Source organism: Scyliorhinus canicula, chromosome 2 (assembly GCF_902713615.1).
Source record: "Scyliorhinus canicula chromosome 2, sScyCan1.1, whole genome shotgun sequence".
Lineage (NCBI taxonomy): Eukaryota > Metazoa > Chordata > Chondrichthyes > Carcharhiniformes > Scyliorhinidae > Scyliorhinus > Scyliorhinus canicula.
In genome coordinates, this window is record NC_052147.1 from 46,562,616 (window position 1) to 46,579,018 (window position 16,403).

At 39.7% G+C, this 16,403-nt stretch overlaps 1 protein-coding gene across 1 annotated transcript in view; it reads right to left on the reverse strand.

The window, feature by feature from the left end:
• Positions 1-1,172: 1,172 nt before the first annotated feature.
• The window catches only part of cdc42bpb (CDC42 binding protein kinase beta (DMPK-like)), a 202,048-nt gene continuing 186,817 nt past the window's right edge, over positions 1,173-16,403 (reverse strand). Inside the window, 10 exon segments of the mRNA XM_038777355.1 lie at positions 1,173-2,723; positions 2,936-2,997; positions 6,543-6,651; positions 8,040-8,157; positions 8,265-8,385; positions 10,649-10,733; positions 10,840-10,937; positions 14,830-15,426; positions 15,661-15,723; positions 15,832-16,048. Of these exon segments, the coding sequence (XP_038633283.1) occupies positions 2,592-2,723; positions 2,936-2,997; positions 6,543-6,651; positions 8,040-8,157; positions 8,265-8,385; positions 10,649-10,733; positions 10,840-10,937; positions 14,830-15,426; positions 15,661-15,723; positions 15,832-16,048 (1,602 nt within the window). The 3' untranslated portion in view covers positions 1,173-2,591.

The window sequence follows — 16,403 nt, forward strand, 5'->3', positions numbered from 1 at the left end:
TCAGCACTAATGGAATCACCATCACCTTTCACCAACAGCTCCTCACAGACAAGCCAAAGATGGATTTGTATATCTTTAAGTTTTAGTTTTACTCACTTCTCATTTCTAATCTATGGGTATTGGTGTTGCATTTTAATTATTTTCTTCTTGCCTTTTAGTAACCAATAAACGTGCTCTTTAACTTGAGAAAGCCTGGTTAAATTGGCTCCTTTTAAAACATAAATATATTAGGGCTGGAAAAAAGTATTCACGAGGGAAGAGAATCTTTTTAAATTAACCTTATTGTGACCAACCAAGAGGATTGAATGAAGTGGAGCCACTTTATCCCCCCTTAGCCAGGAGCATAACAATTTGGGGGAATCTCGATTGGAATCAGAAAAATTTCACCTGACCAGTCATAACACTATCCATATTAAATTGTATGTTAAACGTCTACCTTTTCAACCAGTCTATGTCCTCCCGAGGACTGCTACTACCTTGCTCGCTATTTGCTGCAGTCAAGCTTTGCAGCATCTACAAACTTTTAAATTGTAATGCCTATACTCAAGTTCTAGTCATTGATAATATAACAAGGAAGCAACAGCCAAACAGATTGCTGTGGATCTGCATATCGTATTCACCTTCTAGTCAGAAAAATAATCTATTTATCACTACCCTGCCTCCCATCCCTTAACCAAATACATAACCATGTTATCACTCTCCAATTAATACCATATGATTCTATTTTCGTAATGTGTTTTATATGGTACTTTATCAAATACCTATTTGGAGATAATTGATTTTTATCTTTATTTTTGTAGTCACACTGAGAAGTTTAGCTTTGTATGCCCTTTCTTTTCACCTTCTCAGAAAATGGGTTAGCTTGTATTCCTTGCATTTCTTATTTACTATTTTAACTGACAAAACAAATCTTTATTTCTAGTGCTTCACCCTGGTTCTGTGGACATTGACTCTGGCCCTGCTCTGGTGCAACCAACTCAACCATATATGGGTCCTTACTGCCCAGAACTGGTACCAATATCTCAACAATCTGAAGATCTCCTTATAGCACTCTTGCTACGTATTAATTTACTTATCGAAACTGCTAAAATAGCAAGGATTGCAGATGAATGCATTAATGTTCCGTTGACATTTCAGGATCTTTGTTCATGTACACACAGACTATTAAACAGTTTGGTACCTCCCTCTTATGCTTTATTGACAGGTCAAATCTCAATATTTTGTCAAAGCACAATTCCATAATTACAAAGAGTGGTTAGCTGATTTTAAAACTACCCACTTTCACAAATTAACATAAAAAACAAACTGTTTCACCAGCAGTGTTAGGCTCCACAGCGAGCCCTTTTAAGTAAACGAAAGTTTGATTAGTTGCTTAATGTGGCACGTCACAATTACCATCCACTCAGTCAGGGATCTGGGTGGGTAAAACATGCAAGCTCTTTCCAGTGAACTTGAATAGGGAAATCATACTGCATCAGTATGAATAGTAAATTGTCACAAATACAGCACGGAAGGCACACAGGTGTGATGACAAAATTGATATACTGGCTGTGATGTATAAGCCTTTAATGCAATATGGACATAATTGAATGAGTAATAATGTTATCATACACTGAACATGAGTTATATATACATTGACACACGCGCACACATATAACTGTATCCACCAGGAACACATCACCTGGGTCCATATCAAAATTTACAAGACTGCTGTGGATCTTTTGTTTATAAAGAACATAACCAGCACAATATTTTTTGAAGGAATGTACTTTCATGCAAAGACTGATTTTGAAAGTGATCAAATTAATGTAACGTTCTTGTATCCCAGAGTCCACTGCCGTATATCTATGCTACCTCTTGATCAGCAATTAGGACAATCACACTTTGTTGAGTCTTTTACAATAATTGTATATTTGAAGATGCAGCGGGTCCAAGTCTGGCATTTCCCAGCATTTATATTTCTCCATTGGGTCCAGAGACATTGATAAACACAGTATTGTCTTTCACTACAATACAGCACAAAGAAAGGACATCTACTTCAAATGTTAAAAACAGTAATACAAAAAGCAACTAAAATTCTTATTCACAGTATTATTTACTAGTGTCATGTATACCCTGAAGAAAACATTTTTTTTCTTTTTTTTAATATATAAACTAAGATGCACAAACAGGAACAGTACATGGACAATTTATTTCACCATTTACCAACTATGTTAGAAATTCGGAAGGAACGTTTGGTGTGAAGAGGGTGTGGGCCTCACAAACCCAAATTTATTTGGCTGTTAAAGGCTGCAACTTAACATCAACACTGCACAGAATCATAATCACCAAAGAATATGAGTGACACTTAGTCAGTCATTTTATTGAGCTGACAGTCAAAAATAAGCTGGAATTGTTCATAAAAGGAGCCTGAATACATAATTTAATGTGCAATCAGCAAGAATTAACAGAAAAAATTGTTCTCCATTCTTGGCACTTTCTTGGAGCAATTCACCAAAAATCCATTTTTCAAGAGGAAAAGAATCTCTGAAAATGGAGAATCCTATTGTTGTGTGGCTTTATGCGCTATAAAGTGTTACTGGAGGGAACAGTCATGCATCACATGTGGAGTGGTCCAAACCATCCAGTGCAATTTGGTTCCTGTGAGGAGAGTTTGGGCTCGGTGGACTACTTGGGTTTGAGCTGTTTGACGGTGTTGAATGTCTTGTTGAATCAGAGTCCTGCTGATTGATAAAAAAAATAGGTAAGCATATTAGGGTTTATGTTTGCTGCAAATCAACATCAAGAAAACAATCAAATACTGAGAAATAGTCTATTTTCACGAGGTGTCTATTTCATACGAACTGAGAGGGGTTTCACGGTCGGCGCAACATCGAGGGCCGAAGGGCCTGTACTGCGCTGCAACGTTCTATGTTCTAGGAATCCAAATACCTACCTCTCTCTCAAAATCTTGGTCAGGATCAGAGATATTACGTGTTGTCGTAATAGCCTCCCCACCTAAGAAATAAGTACATAATTTGTCAGTACTTAGGCATATTAAAATAGTATTAAAATAATATTTTTAGGGGCCACAGAATTATTTCCTGACAATTACAGAGAATTAATAAAATAAATAATCAAAAGCAGAGATGAAAAATATCGAAATGAAAATAACCTAATGAATGGCAGCCAATAGCAATGGTATAAACTTTGCCTGATTAATCTCAGACTTTGATGAGTGACATCTCAAATTGGCAACATTATTCCTCTCCGATGCAAAATATCTAGACTTCAAAAAGCCTTGGCAAAAGATCAGTGTATATCAAGGACATGGGCATGCAGTAGCAACTGATGAAAATGTGGCAAAAAAGCTATTGAGAGGTTAATTGGGGCTAATGGTATGATATTAAGATGCACCAAAGGTCTGTGCTTGGATCCTTCCTGGAACTAGTATAAATAAATGACCAATGTTCCTGTTTCAAATCAAAGTGATTAAACTGCAGATGTTATCAAGCTAGGGATAACTATGGGTTCAGAAGAAACAGCCTCATATAAATCGTATAAAAGGAGCTTCACAAAGTATGAAACTTGGCTGATTAGTGACAGGTGAAGTTCAATAATTTCACATCACAACTAAAATAAGAGGTACAGATACTCATTTAGTGGAACAGAATTTGTCAAGGATTAAGCTGAAAGAAACGTGGGGTATTACTTTGCCATAATGGAACTGAACTGGCAATCAACAAAACAACATGTTTTGCAGCAGGGTAGCATGGTGGTTAGCATAAATGCTTCACAGCTCCAGGGTCCCAGGTTCGATTCCCGGCTGGGTCACTGTCTGTGTGGAGTCTGCACGTCCTCCCCCTGTGTGCGTGGGTTTCCTCCGGGTGCTCCGGTTTCCTCCCACAGTCCAAAGATGTGCGGGTAAGGTGGATTGGCCATGCTAAATTGCCCGTAGTGTCCTAATAAAAGTAAGGTTAAGGGGGGGGTTGTTGGGTTACGGGTATAGGGTGGATACGTGGGTTTGAGTAGGGTGATCATGGCTCGGCACAACATTGAGGGCCGAAGGGCCTGTTCTGTGCTGTACTGTTCTATGTTCTATGTTGCTGGACTGTATTTACAAATCAGTTGAGATAAAATCTCCCAAAGCAAAAAAGACTCTGTTGTGCATCATTTACGGTCCTGTAATTATCCAAATGCTTTAGGCAGTGAAGGGCATGAAGGCTGATCCCATGTGATCCCAGGGATGAGCGAGAAGAACAACTTATAAGTTTAAAGCCCTTTTGGCATTTGGAAAACAACATCGCAGAGGAACCATGAAAGCTACTTAATTGGTTAAAATAGGCAAACGAGCTGGACAAGAATCAACAGCTGGAAATGGGGTGCCAAGTAGGGGTCTAAGGCTAACTTGCTTATGTCCTGAACGCTGTCATGAAAAAACGATGTGGTTAATATTCAGGACTGAAGTCCCTTTTTAATCTGAATGCAGTCTGTTCTTCCCCTCAAATAAAGGAAGGCATACAAGGAATGCTTGTCAAAAAAAAAATCAAAAACATTGATTAATGCTGCTCTGGTGCCTGGATAGTGCCTGGCTGCCAATCGTGGAGTGAAGGGAAAGGGGAAATGCACAACTGGCCAGGGTTAGAGTAAAAGTTTGGGTTTGGGCACAGGGTTGAAAATAGGTGAGATAGGTACTGGGGAGATCAAAATGGGACTTAACATAAGGATGAAAGTTGCTACTATTTTCTTATATGTGAATATTACTATTATTTTGAATTAAATATTGGGCAGTATTAAGCCATAGCATTCAGTCCCCACACCAAACTCTGTTCCTTAGCTCCCAACGCTATCCCCTTCCCTGATAACAGTCTGAGACTAAGTTAGTTTGCTCATAGCCTTTGGGTCACATTTGATCCCGACTTGATCTTCTGACCCCATATTCATACTAACACTAAAACCGCCTGTTTCCACCTTCATTTACGTTGCCTGACTTTGCCCAGTCTCCTGCCGAAATCCTCATTCATGTCTTTTCTACCTCTCGACTTAACTATTCCTCCATACGTCTCGCAGATTTTCCCACATTTTACCCTCTATAAACTTGAGATAATCCAAAACTCTGCTGCCTGTCTCTTAACTTGTAGCAAGTCCCGCTCCCCTGCCACACCTATACTAACTGTCCTTCACCAGCTCCCGGACAAACAATATCTTGATGTTAAAATTCTCATCCTGTTTTCAAACTCCCCCACAACCTTGAGCCTCCTTATCGCTGTGATCACTTCCAGCCCCACAACATTCTGAGATATCTGTGCCCCTCTAACTCTTGTGCATTCTCAATTATAATTGCTCCACCATTGGTGGCCGTGCCGTCTGTTGACTGGGCTCCAAGCTCTGGAATTCCCTCTCTAGACTTCTTCGCCTCTCCATGAATCTATGAATAACTTGCTTAAAACCTACCTTTTGACCAAGCTATTGTTCATCCGACCTGTCTACTTATGTGGCTCAGTACCGTAATTTGTTTTACAAAGCTCCTGGGGAGTGCCTTATGACTTTTTGTTGTATTAATGGCACTAATAAGTTATTATTGTATATAAATATTAATGATAATGGTTTATGTATAGAATTGAAGAGCTATCCAGGCACCCATCTTGGCAAATACATTTGCTTAGCATTTATGTGGAGTGGTTGCATCCTCTATGTGGTGACTGCACTCTCGGAGTTTTGATGAATGAGAGGTGATCTCAATGAAACATTTAAGATTCTGAGAGGGCTCAAAAAGATAGATTTTGAGATGTCATTTCCCCTGACTTGAAAGTCTCATGCTGGGGATACAGTCAGCCATAAGGGGTCAGCCATTTCGGCTGGGTTCGCTGATCCACAGTGGTTTCCCGTTATGCTTCCCTCAAACTTAAAAATTCTCATCCTTGTTTTCAAATTTCTCCATGACCGTGTCCGTGTCCCCATCGCTCTAACCTCCTACAATTCTGCAGCCCTTGATTTCTGCACTCCAATTCTGGTTCCTTGAACATCCTGTATTTTAATTACTCCTCCGCTGGCAACTGTGCTTCAAATGTTAAAGACTCAAGGTCTAGAATACCCTACCCTTAACCTTTATATGGCTCAAATTGTGTTTGATACTTCTCTTGTATTATAGCATTAAAGCTATTAAATAAATGCAATTTGCAATTGTTTTGAAGAAGAGATACCAAATGTTTTTTCCCTGTGCATTTTAATTAATAATCAATTCCAAAGACAATATTCTTCTCTACATACAAATGTGCGTCCAGGGGATAGAGTGACGCAAGTGTTCTTTTTAAAAAAGAGTGTGCTATACAACTTAAAATAACTTACCATGCAGTTATAACCAGTAATTTGTTATCTTATTGTGATCGTGAAAATAGATTTCCATATATGGCTGTTTCTATTAGTAAACTTGTACAGTAATCTACAACACCAATCCATTTAAAGGCTTCTGTTTATTAAATCATGAGGTTAGAAGTACCCATGTATATACAAGAATGCTTAATATAAAGAACCACAAAATTACACAAAGCAAACGTCATTACCTGATGCCGTACGTGTAATATACTGTTTGCTTCGCTGGTGTCTTGAAAGATTGGATTGGGAAGCACGTTTTTCTCTCAACTGCTCATCTTGTGATACTGGTGACACACTCTGCAGCACAAGTGAACAATTACATTTGTTTTTCTCTTTCAAGAAATGCTCAGCAACCTCTATAAACATTGAGCTGAAGATGATTTTCTTTTGAGGATATAATCGGCTGCACATTGGGATAGCTATTCCTTCCCTGGCTGAGGAAGAGGGACAGGAAGAGGAAGAGAGAGCAGAGGGAAGCCTTGCAGCGAGGAATGATCATTCTGGAGATAGATTTCAACAGAGCGGGCTCATGTGATTGACGTGCTCAAAGTTGGTTGGAGGAGATAGCTGGGCATGGTGTCAAGAGGATAAGGGGGAAGGAAACTCATTCTGCTAAGTCAACAAAAGGAAACAGACTTGTTAATTATCTCAGGAAAGAAACATCAAAGAAGCTATTGTGTTATACAACAATGCCCGGCCCATAGGCATTTCAGAAATTAAAAAGTCATAAAATCCCTTATAAACAATTGTACTGAGCTCCAACTTTCATAGTGGCTATTTTAAAATGATAAAAGTTTGGAAATGATAATTAGCTTGCTACCTATTGAATATTTCAAAACCGCAAAGATTTTGTGGATACACTAAAATTATGCTGCAGAACTGTGAAGTTATATGAAAAGGAATTGAACTAAACTGTCAGAACATTTTTTGGGCTGCCCAAGTATAATTGTTGCCTTTTTTAAGGACAGCACAGTGGCGCAGTAGTTAGCACTGCTGCCTTACGGTGCCGGGATTCCAGGTTCGATCCCAGCTCTGGGTCACTGTGTGGAGTTTGCACATTCTCCCCATGTTTGTGTGGGTTTCACCCCCACAACCCAAGATGTGCAGGTTAGGTGGATTGGCCACGCTAAATTGACCCTTAGTTGGAAAAAATGAATTGGGTAAAAAATAATTGTTGCCTTTTACATGACATCACAACAGATGTTTTCCCAAGTATTTTTCATACACAACCCGATGAATTACATAGTGCCTGTAAGTTTCTTAATTTAACAAGTCATGTTTCCATTGCAGTGCAAAACTTACAGTGGAGAGATGTTCTCAAAATAAAACAAATGAGGCACATAAGGAGTTAATGTTGAAAAAAAACTATTAAGTACAAACATGAGCGAGCTCAGTTACAGTATCAGTTTAACAGCTTAGAACGTGGAATATCATTTGTTTGATAAAGTTGGAGATCTTTCTGAACCTTCAATTACTCTTGGAAATTTGTCTGTGGGACTCGAGATTCATTCCAATTCCCCAGAATTTTTCATTTATGTTGTAAAAGCGTAGATTAAGCAAATAACCAACGCAGTTTAACCAATTCACTTGGGCACAACGCCTCTGCATTGCTTCTTAAGCTATGTTTGTATTCTAACAAAATTTGACAAAATATTGTCGTTTCACTTTATGTTTCCTGTATTTACCAGTGGAAGATCCATAAGTACTTGCATGCCATCTCCTGGTCCCATGTGAGCCACATGGTTAAAGTTTGTTGGATTAGATATCAGTTTTGACCGCATCTCAGGATCTCTCAGCATTTCCCTGTATGAAAAAAATACGTGCAAATCAGAAATTCTGAAATTGTTCACAAAAATAGTTCAACACCTCTCAAACGACATGCATTGTTACAATATTGTTCAATATCCTACCGCCTTTGTTGTAACCTTTCCTCTTCTGGAATCTTAAAAGCAAACCGCTTTTTACTGCGGGTTCTGAGCATCTGTTTTCTGCTGTTGTCTGAAGTGTCTGGCACACTCAAATCATCTCCCTCTGTAATAATGTTTGAAATGAATGCACATCAGAAAGTCAATTGTGTCAGACAATAAAGGCATAAGGCTTCTATATCTCATGTGGAATTATAGCCCAGATGTTAAAAAATATGTTAAAGGGCATGAGTGAATTAATTCCCACAGTCAGTCTCAGTTTATGATAGTGTGGAGGTATCGCAATATTACAGCAGTAGGGGCAGCAGGGTAGCATGGTGGTTAGCATAAATGCTTCACAGCTCCAGGGTCCCAGGTTCGATTCCCGGCTGGGTCACTGTCTGTGTGGAGTCTGCACGTCCTCCCCCTGTGTGCGTGGGTTTCCTCCGGGTCCTCCGGTTTCCTCCCACAGTCCAAAGATGTGCGGGTTAGGTGGATTGGCCATGCTAAATTGCCCGTAGTGTCCTAATAAAAGTAAGGTTAAGGGGGGGATTGTTGGGTTACGGGTATAGGGTGGATACATGGGTTTGAGTAGGGTGATCATGGCTCGGCACAACATTGAGGGCCGAAGGGCCTGTTCTGTGCTGTACTGTTCTATGTTCTATTACATGCCATACAAAGGTTCTCTCTCCAAAGATAGAGTTCTGACCCAACTTCCATGGGCCTTGGAGAACGATAACTCTCAAATGTAAGAAAGGTAGGGCGGCATGGTGGTGCAGTGGTTAGCACTGCTGCCTCACGGTGCCGAGGTAAGAGGTTCGATCCCGGCCCTGGCTCACTGTCAGTGTAGAATTTGCACATTCTCCCTGTGTCTGCGTGGGTCTCATCCCCACAACCCAAAGACGTGCAGGGTAGGTGGCTTGGCCACGCTAAATTGCCCCTTAATTAAAAAAAAAAATTGGATACTCTAAATTTATTTTTAAAAAAATAAAATAATGTAAGAAAGGTGTATGACCTTTTTATATGAATGAACAAGTATCTGGGACCTATTCAACTGGTGAAAGTAAATAATGTTGTCATTGAGATCTCTTAATTATTCAATCGCATATGGGTCCCACAAATCTTTCCTTCAGCCGATAGTAACTGATGCTTGAATAAGGCAACAAGATGCCACTGGTAGCTATTCAGAGTTTTGGTTGTGGCATTTCAGGTGCAAATCACTCCTACTTTGTTTTCACTCAATATTCTCATATGCTGTATTTGCACGAGGGACCACAGGATAGTAGTTAGGTGTGGGAACCTTGGCTGATATTTGTCCTGCCTAATCCAGGAACACTTGGCTGTAATGTCCCCACAAATGTACCAGTTGAAATAATTTAAATATAAGTGAACTAGAACTTTTTTGCTCTAAATAACTTAGTAAACTCAATAACTCAACAAATATTGCGTGTGCATTTACCTTGGCTTCTTTAAGACTTCATTCACTTTTAAAAAATAATTCCTGAAATAAAACCAGCACGCCACATTGCACACAGCATTAAAGTGCTGCTTCAAATGTGTGATTTCTGACTTTCAGACATAAATTCTCTGACAATCAGAATAGCTGCAATTTTCAATGAAACATAGCTGGAAAAAAGTTGAGTATATAGAACATAGAACATAGAACAGTACAGCACAGAACAGGCCCTTCGGCCCTCGATGTTGTGCCGTGCAATGATCACCCTACTCAAACCCACGTATCCACCCTATACCCGTAACCCAACAACCCCCATTAACCTTACACTACGGGCAATTTAGCCTGGCCAATCCACCTAACCCGCACATCTTTGGACTGTGGGAGGAAACCGGAGCACCCGGAGGAAACCCACGCACACACGGGGAGGACGTGCAGACTCCACACAGACAGTGACCCAGCCGGGAATCGAACCTGGGACCCTGGAGCTGTGAAGCATTTATGCTAACCACCATGCTACCGTGCTGGACATTATTCAGCAAAATAGCTATAACTCACATTATTGCTGTATGTCAAGGGAATATTGATGTAAAATACTCAATTAAAATGAAAAATGAAAAACAATGTAACTAAATTTCCTACATTTTCACCTTAAAATAATATTACAGATGCACGTCCAAACCCTGATAAAACTATCCTTTATTGAATATCAGTCCTTTACGATCAGTTGCATCTGACTCAAGAAGTGAAATTACAAGCTGATCTACACAGGTAAAGTGTAGAAGTGTGTGGGATTAGCCGCACCATAACACCTAAACGTTACAGAGGACTAAATGGAAAATATTCCACTTTCCAAACAGAGTCTCATGGAAGGCAAAGCTCCACTTCTCTAATACACAAAGATATGACATGTACATATTAAATTAATGAAACAGACCTGAGTAGTTATTCTTGAAATATATTAACCGGGGAGGTTCCGAGTTGAGTTGGTTTAGTGTACCGTCAGCATTTAACGGTCGAATCTGGTTTAAAACAACAAATTCAATTTGAGTACTATATTACGCAAAATATGCAATAGTTAAAAACAGACCTTTGCATCAAACTGAACCCTGTGACCATCTACAGTACCTTCCTAAGAGGAATTGTTTGGACCCATTCCATTGTGTTCACATCAAAGATGTCCACACCATACTCACTGTATACGGTTAGATAAGATGATGTGTAACCTAGCATAGATGTGAAAAGTAAATAATTAGTCAAATTCAGCAAAAGTTGCAGGTCTGCAGTTTTCACCAAGTTGTGTCGTCATTTCCAATTTCCAGTGCAATTCACGCAAACTAGTACAAAAGATAGGAGGAATTTCAAGCGCATATTCCATTCAAAGCAAATCCAGTTTCCACAACCTCTCACACTGCTTTAAAAAATAGCGCTGGAAGCCAGGTCTACCAACAAATCCCAAATTGAATGAATCCACTGTTGATTTCTTTTGTTAGTTTCCTCCCCTCTTGAGATCTTCAAAAGGACTCTTAAAAATTAAGCTACTTTTCACAGACACCACTAAGTATTTAAAGTTCTTTTAAAACAAAAACTTGCTAAGAAACTGGCCATGCACACCCAAGCAACTGGTAAAAAGCACTGTATAACTTTTTTGAAGTCATTTTCATTTCAAATAGAGGTACCCACAGGCGGTAGACCCAGCACTCTGGATAAGAATAATTATTTTTTGCAATAACCCCTTTTTAGCTGCATTAAGAAAACTGTACCAGGCTACCGTTCTTCAAGGAATATTTTTTAACACAAAATTTTTTAAAGTTCTAAAACACTGCTCAGTTGTGGAAGACCCGACACTTGGCAATATCAAAATGAATTTTAGGACACTCGAGTGAACGAAGCACACTTTCCACAGGTTCGCGAACAATTGGCATCCGAATCACCGATTCAACCCCGATATTCAAAAGTGGAGTGCAACAAATTTTTCTGTTAAAATTAATTCCCTTCTTTCCTTTGCCAATGTGCTCCTGTCCCTTTCTCACAGGGATATGGATCCACAAATACTGACCCCTCCAGGACATAATTTTCAGTGCTCTTCAAAACAATCACCACATTGATAACAAACTGTGCACAAACAGCAGCTTTAGTGAAAAAAATGGCAGGGCATTAGAAAAATAAATTGAGAGAGTTTAGTGTGAGTGAGTAAAATCTTGGTCACAGCCACTAGTTTTATATTTTTAAAATCATTAATTAAGCAGAATCCTGGGAGCTGAAGCCTCTGCTGTCAATGTTATGTGAAGTGATGTATAAGAGGCCAGAGTCAGAGACGTTGACTGCTTGGAGGGAGGACATAAATGCCTGCATGAGATTTGAGAGCTAGCGGGCTGGATCTCCATTTCGCTGGCTGTGCATTCACGGCCACGGATTTTTGGACGGCGTGGGGGTTCCCTCAAGGGGAAACCCCATTGCCTGGCTGGCAGGCAGAGGGCCCCGCTGTGGGCGGGGTCACGCTGCACCAGAAAACAGGTGCGGCGGGATGGAGAATCCCGCCCAGGGTGTATGAGAGATTACCATGTGACCAATAAAAGACTTCCGACGTTAAAATGTTTTTTGGATTTCTTGGAAATGTTTTGATTTTAAAATAGTATTTTCATGAAGTATTGAAGGCGCAACATGTATACTGCCTCTGTGACATCAAAATCTCTGTTTTAACCGACTTTAAGCTTATTGGAAAATAGAATGTGCTTATTGAGATGGTGCAGAATGTACATTTGGAATGTACCCAATGAAGATCAGGTACCATCTCAAGGAAATGGGAAGAATGTTCATAGGACACTAAGCCTGCACTCGTCACTTTGCTCCAGCTGGCTTGGAGTCACATTGACCAAAGCTTGGAAAGAAGTCATCCAACCAGTCATTGCGATGCAGTGCAGGAAGGCCAAGGCAGAGTGAAGAGAGATTTAGGCAAATAAAATCCTGGGGTTTGTAGTGTGGTGCAAGCAAGCAGTCATGATTATACTGACTGTGTGCATTTCCTGGGTGGATAAAAAAAAATCAGAGCTTTAAACGACCGTATTTATTTGTATGATTTTCCAGCCCCGCCTGCCACCGGAATTGCCCAATCCAGACAGTTATGGCTGGGCCGCCGAATTTCTCACGATGGATCCTGCCACCATGGATTGAAAAATCCTGGCCATGGTTTTGCTTGCAGAGTCCAACAGAAGATTATAGCATATGGGATATGTACCAGCTAATTGCCAGAGCAATCCCATGCTAATCCTAGTGTCTGCTTTGTTCTAACAGTCCTGCACCTTCTATGAATGTTAGGGACTATTAATGTGTGAAACAGAGGATACAAGGTTAAAGGGAATGATACTTGTATTGGTTCAGCAAATAGCTAACAGCATGGGCAAACGGACTCCTTCTCTGCGTGAAACCTCTATGATTCTGTAGGTTAGTGTTGAATGGTCTCTGCTTCATGCTCCACTAACCTAGTACAAGGAAACTGCTCGTTACCCCCTCTTCTCACTCGGACTATCCACTGCCATTGACTATCGCCCAAAAGTGGCCTTTCTCTATTTACCCTAACAATGTACCATAATTTTCAAACCTCAGTCTCTGAGCCTCCCCTGTTTCAGTGGCAAAGTCTCCTCATAACAATAGTCTTACAAGCTGATATAATTCTGCTGAATCTATGCTGTACAATCTCAATCACTTTAGGCTACCCAAAACTCTGGTCTGAATTCATTTATCTCAGCCAGTGTGATTACAATTCACCTTAGTGGCCTGGGCCTTCGGAAGCAGGGAAGGGAGCCATAGGAGACAATCACCCGGTTTCCACTATGTTCACTACCGCCGACCTCTGCTCGCAAATGTATACGTGGGTTTTTGCAGAAAGTGTGACAAGGCTGATCCACCATCCTGATTTGAAACTATGATCGCTGTTCTTTCATTGTTGCTGGGTCAAACGTTTGAAACATCCTCCCTCACAGCACTGTGGGTGTACCCATACTCCATGGGCAGCAATGTCTCAAGAAGCTGGCCCACCACCACTTTCTCAAGGGCAAATAGGAATGGGCAAGAAATGCTAGCTTTCTTATTGACACTCACTCTCCCATTAATGAATAAAAGAGAAGTACCAAAGGGGAGAGAGAAAATTATCGTCACAATATCAACAAGAAAAAATACTTTCTAAGTCAGTCAAATTTCCTGTTGCCTTTTGATTTTTTTTTTTTTTTTATAAATTTAGATTACCCAATTATTTTTTCCAATTAAGGGGCAATTTAGCGTGGCCAATCCACCTACTCTGCACATTTTTGGGTTGTGGGGGCGAAACCCACGCAGACACGGGGAGAATGTGCAAACTCCACACGGACAGTGACCCAGAGCCGGGATCGAACCTGGGACCTCAGCGCCGTGAGGCGGTTGTGCTAACCACTAGGCCACCGTGCTGCCCTGCCTTTTGATTTTTTAAAAGTTATTTAGATGGTGAAAAAGAGATAAACTCTTGCAATGTAATATTATCCTAAAAGTGTGTGACGGATGTTTACTCTAAAAAAAAATGTATATATATATACACATATATCTCAACAAGAGAAAGGTGCACAAATGAACATTTCACTTAATCTATCCAAATTAAAAACATTTTAAAAATGCTTTTCTATAAGTGGTGATAAGAATTCTTCCTGGATTGGAGCTCTGATGGCAGCTTGATAGGCAACTTTCTTCCATAAGCTTTCTGTTTCAAAGAGTTACTTAGCTAACTGAAAAACCCAAATCAGTTTTTTTATTGTAATATCCTGGATATTAAATAATCATTGTTTTAGCACAAAAGATTTTGTTTGGTATTTGAAGGTACTTTACACCTACCCTTTTAACTAGAAGGCACTAAAAAACTACAAATTCATTAGACTCTTTGAAATGTAAATTTCATAATGATAATTCAATTGAACACTCAAATGCATAACCTAAGAATGCTTAGGAACAGTTTTGAAAATATCGCAGAAGTAACGTATTTAAGGGCTTCTTAGGATTAGCATGTTAATACTAAAGGGAGAAACGTATTGAATAAACAGCAAAACGCAAAAGAAGTGCTATGGTGCACAGAGCAAAACAAGGTGTACATACCGCAGGCGATAGGAACAGCAGGCCACATCAGCTCTTGCATTCGTGACCTTCTCCCTTGCAAGTCCACATATACGCCAACATGGCTAAAGCAGAGCAAGTATTCTTTACTGCTCAGCCGCACAGCACAAAGAGCATCAAAAGGCTGCTGTGAGAGAAATGCAAGCGATGAGTCCATTAGATTAACAAGGTTAATGGAAGGTCCATCTCCCTGGACATTAAGCAGTGAAAATCCAGAAGGATAGCCAACGCAAAGTCTTTCCTCAAAGATCGCCATCCATTGCACATTGCCGAGGGCCTGAATTTCATTGAATTTCTTGTAATAAGGTTTAGTTCGGCTAGTTTCATAGCACAGGACTTGCCGTTTCACTGCCACAAAGAGAGCGCTCACAATACCCTGCCGCAAAGATCCAGAAACCATGGTCTGGCAGCCTTTTGTTTCAGCGAGTTTAATATCAAAGGTGGTCTCAGGTCCATCAAAAGCAGCCCAGGGATAAAAATGAACGTGTCGGTTTCGACCACAAATAAGGACAATGAGATTATCTTTGGGAATAAGCTCAATCTGGTAGACTTTTTTACAGTCAGCTGCTCGAACAATCACTGCAATCAAGAGAAGATTTATTATATACACTGAAAAATTTCCAGCACTCAAAATTTATAACAGGTGTAATTGAGGTGCATTTTGATCACTTAAGTCTTCAAACTTCTCCACAGTTAGTAAAGTCAGCCAAGTTTACAAAAATCAATTTCTAATCAGACAGTTGTTGCAATTATTGTATTAAAAACTGCCCAAAATTTGAATGAGAAAAGGTAAATCGATATTTGGTAGCTTACTATCTCGTGTTAACTCTACAGCAAATAGTCCTTCCTCCGTGCCCAGAGCTATACGCTCACGATCTAGGAAAATCACAAAATTGAGGTTTGATTTTGCAAAAACAAACTGTGAAAATTAGTTATAAATTTATATTTCCTTCAACAAACAAAGAAAACATCAGCTGGTCTTACCTATAACAGCAGCAGATAAACTTGTTTTAATAAAAGGCAGTGTACTATCATATGCTTCTTGCGGAATATATACAACTCTGTTTCGAAGTTTATTTTTTTGTAGGATATTCTGCAATCCTTCTAGGATTCCAACCCACTTCCTTTTCTCACTTTCACTTTCTGTCAGGATAAGCAGTGAGCAGGTCTTTGATGGTGAGGAGAGGAGCAAAGTTGTCACCTGCAGAATTAAATTTTGTGTAAATATATTTTATATTAAACAAATAAAATTGACATCCTTTCTTGATGAAAAGTAAATCTGTCCGATTCTGTAGACATCCACAAGAATATAAAACATTCCCTTTTCATGTTGTAGCCTTTAATAGTTTCTATCCCATTCCTTCAACCTAACGGTATATTGGAATATCGTGACACTAAGCTTTTTCAAAAATTCTCATGAACATGAGGGATGTCAGTGTTAGTGAATAGTCACATTCTGTTCTTGAAACAGAATTCCAGCAATCGATCAGGACAAAAATCCCATTCACCAAACCAACAACATACTTCATGACCTTTCTTCCATCCTACCAGTTTAG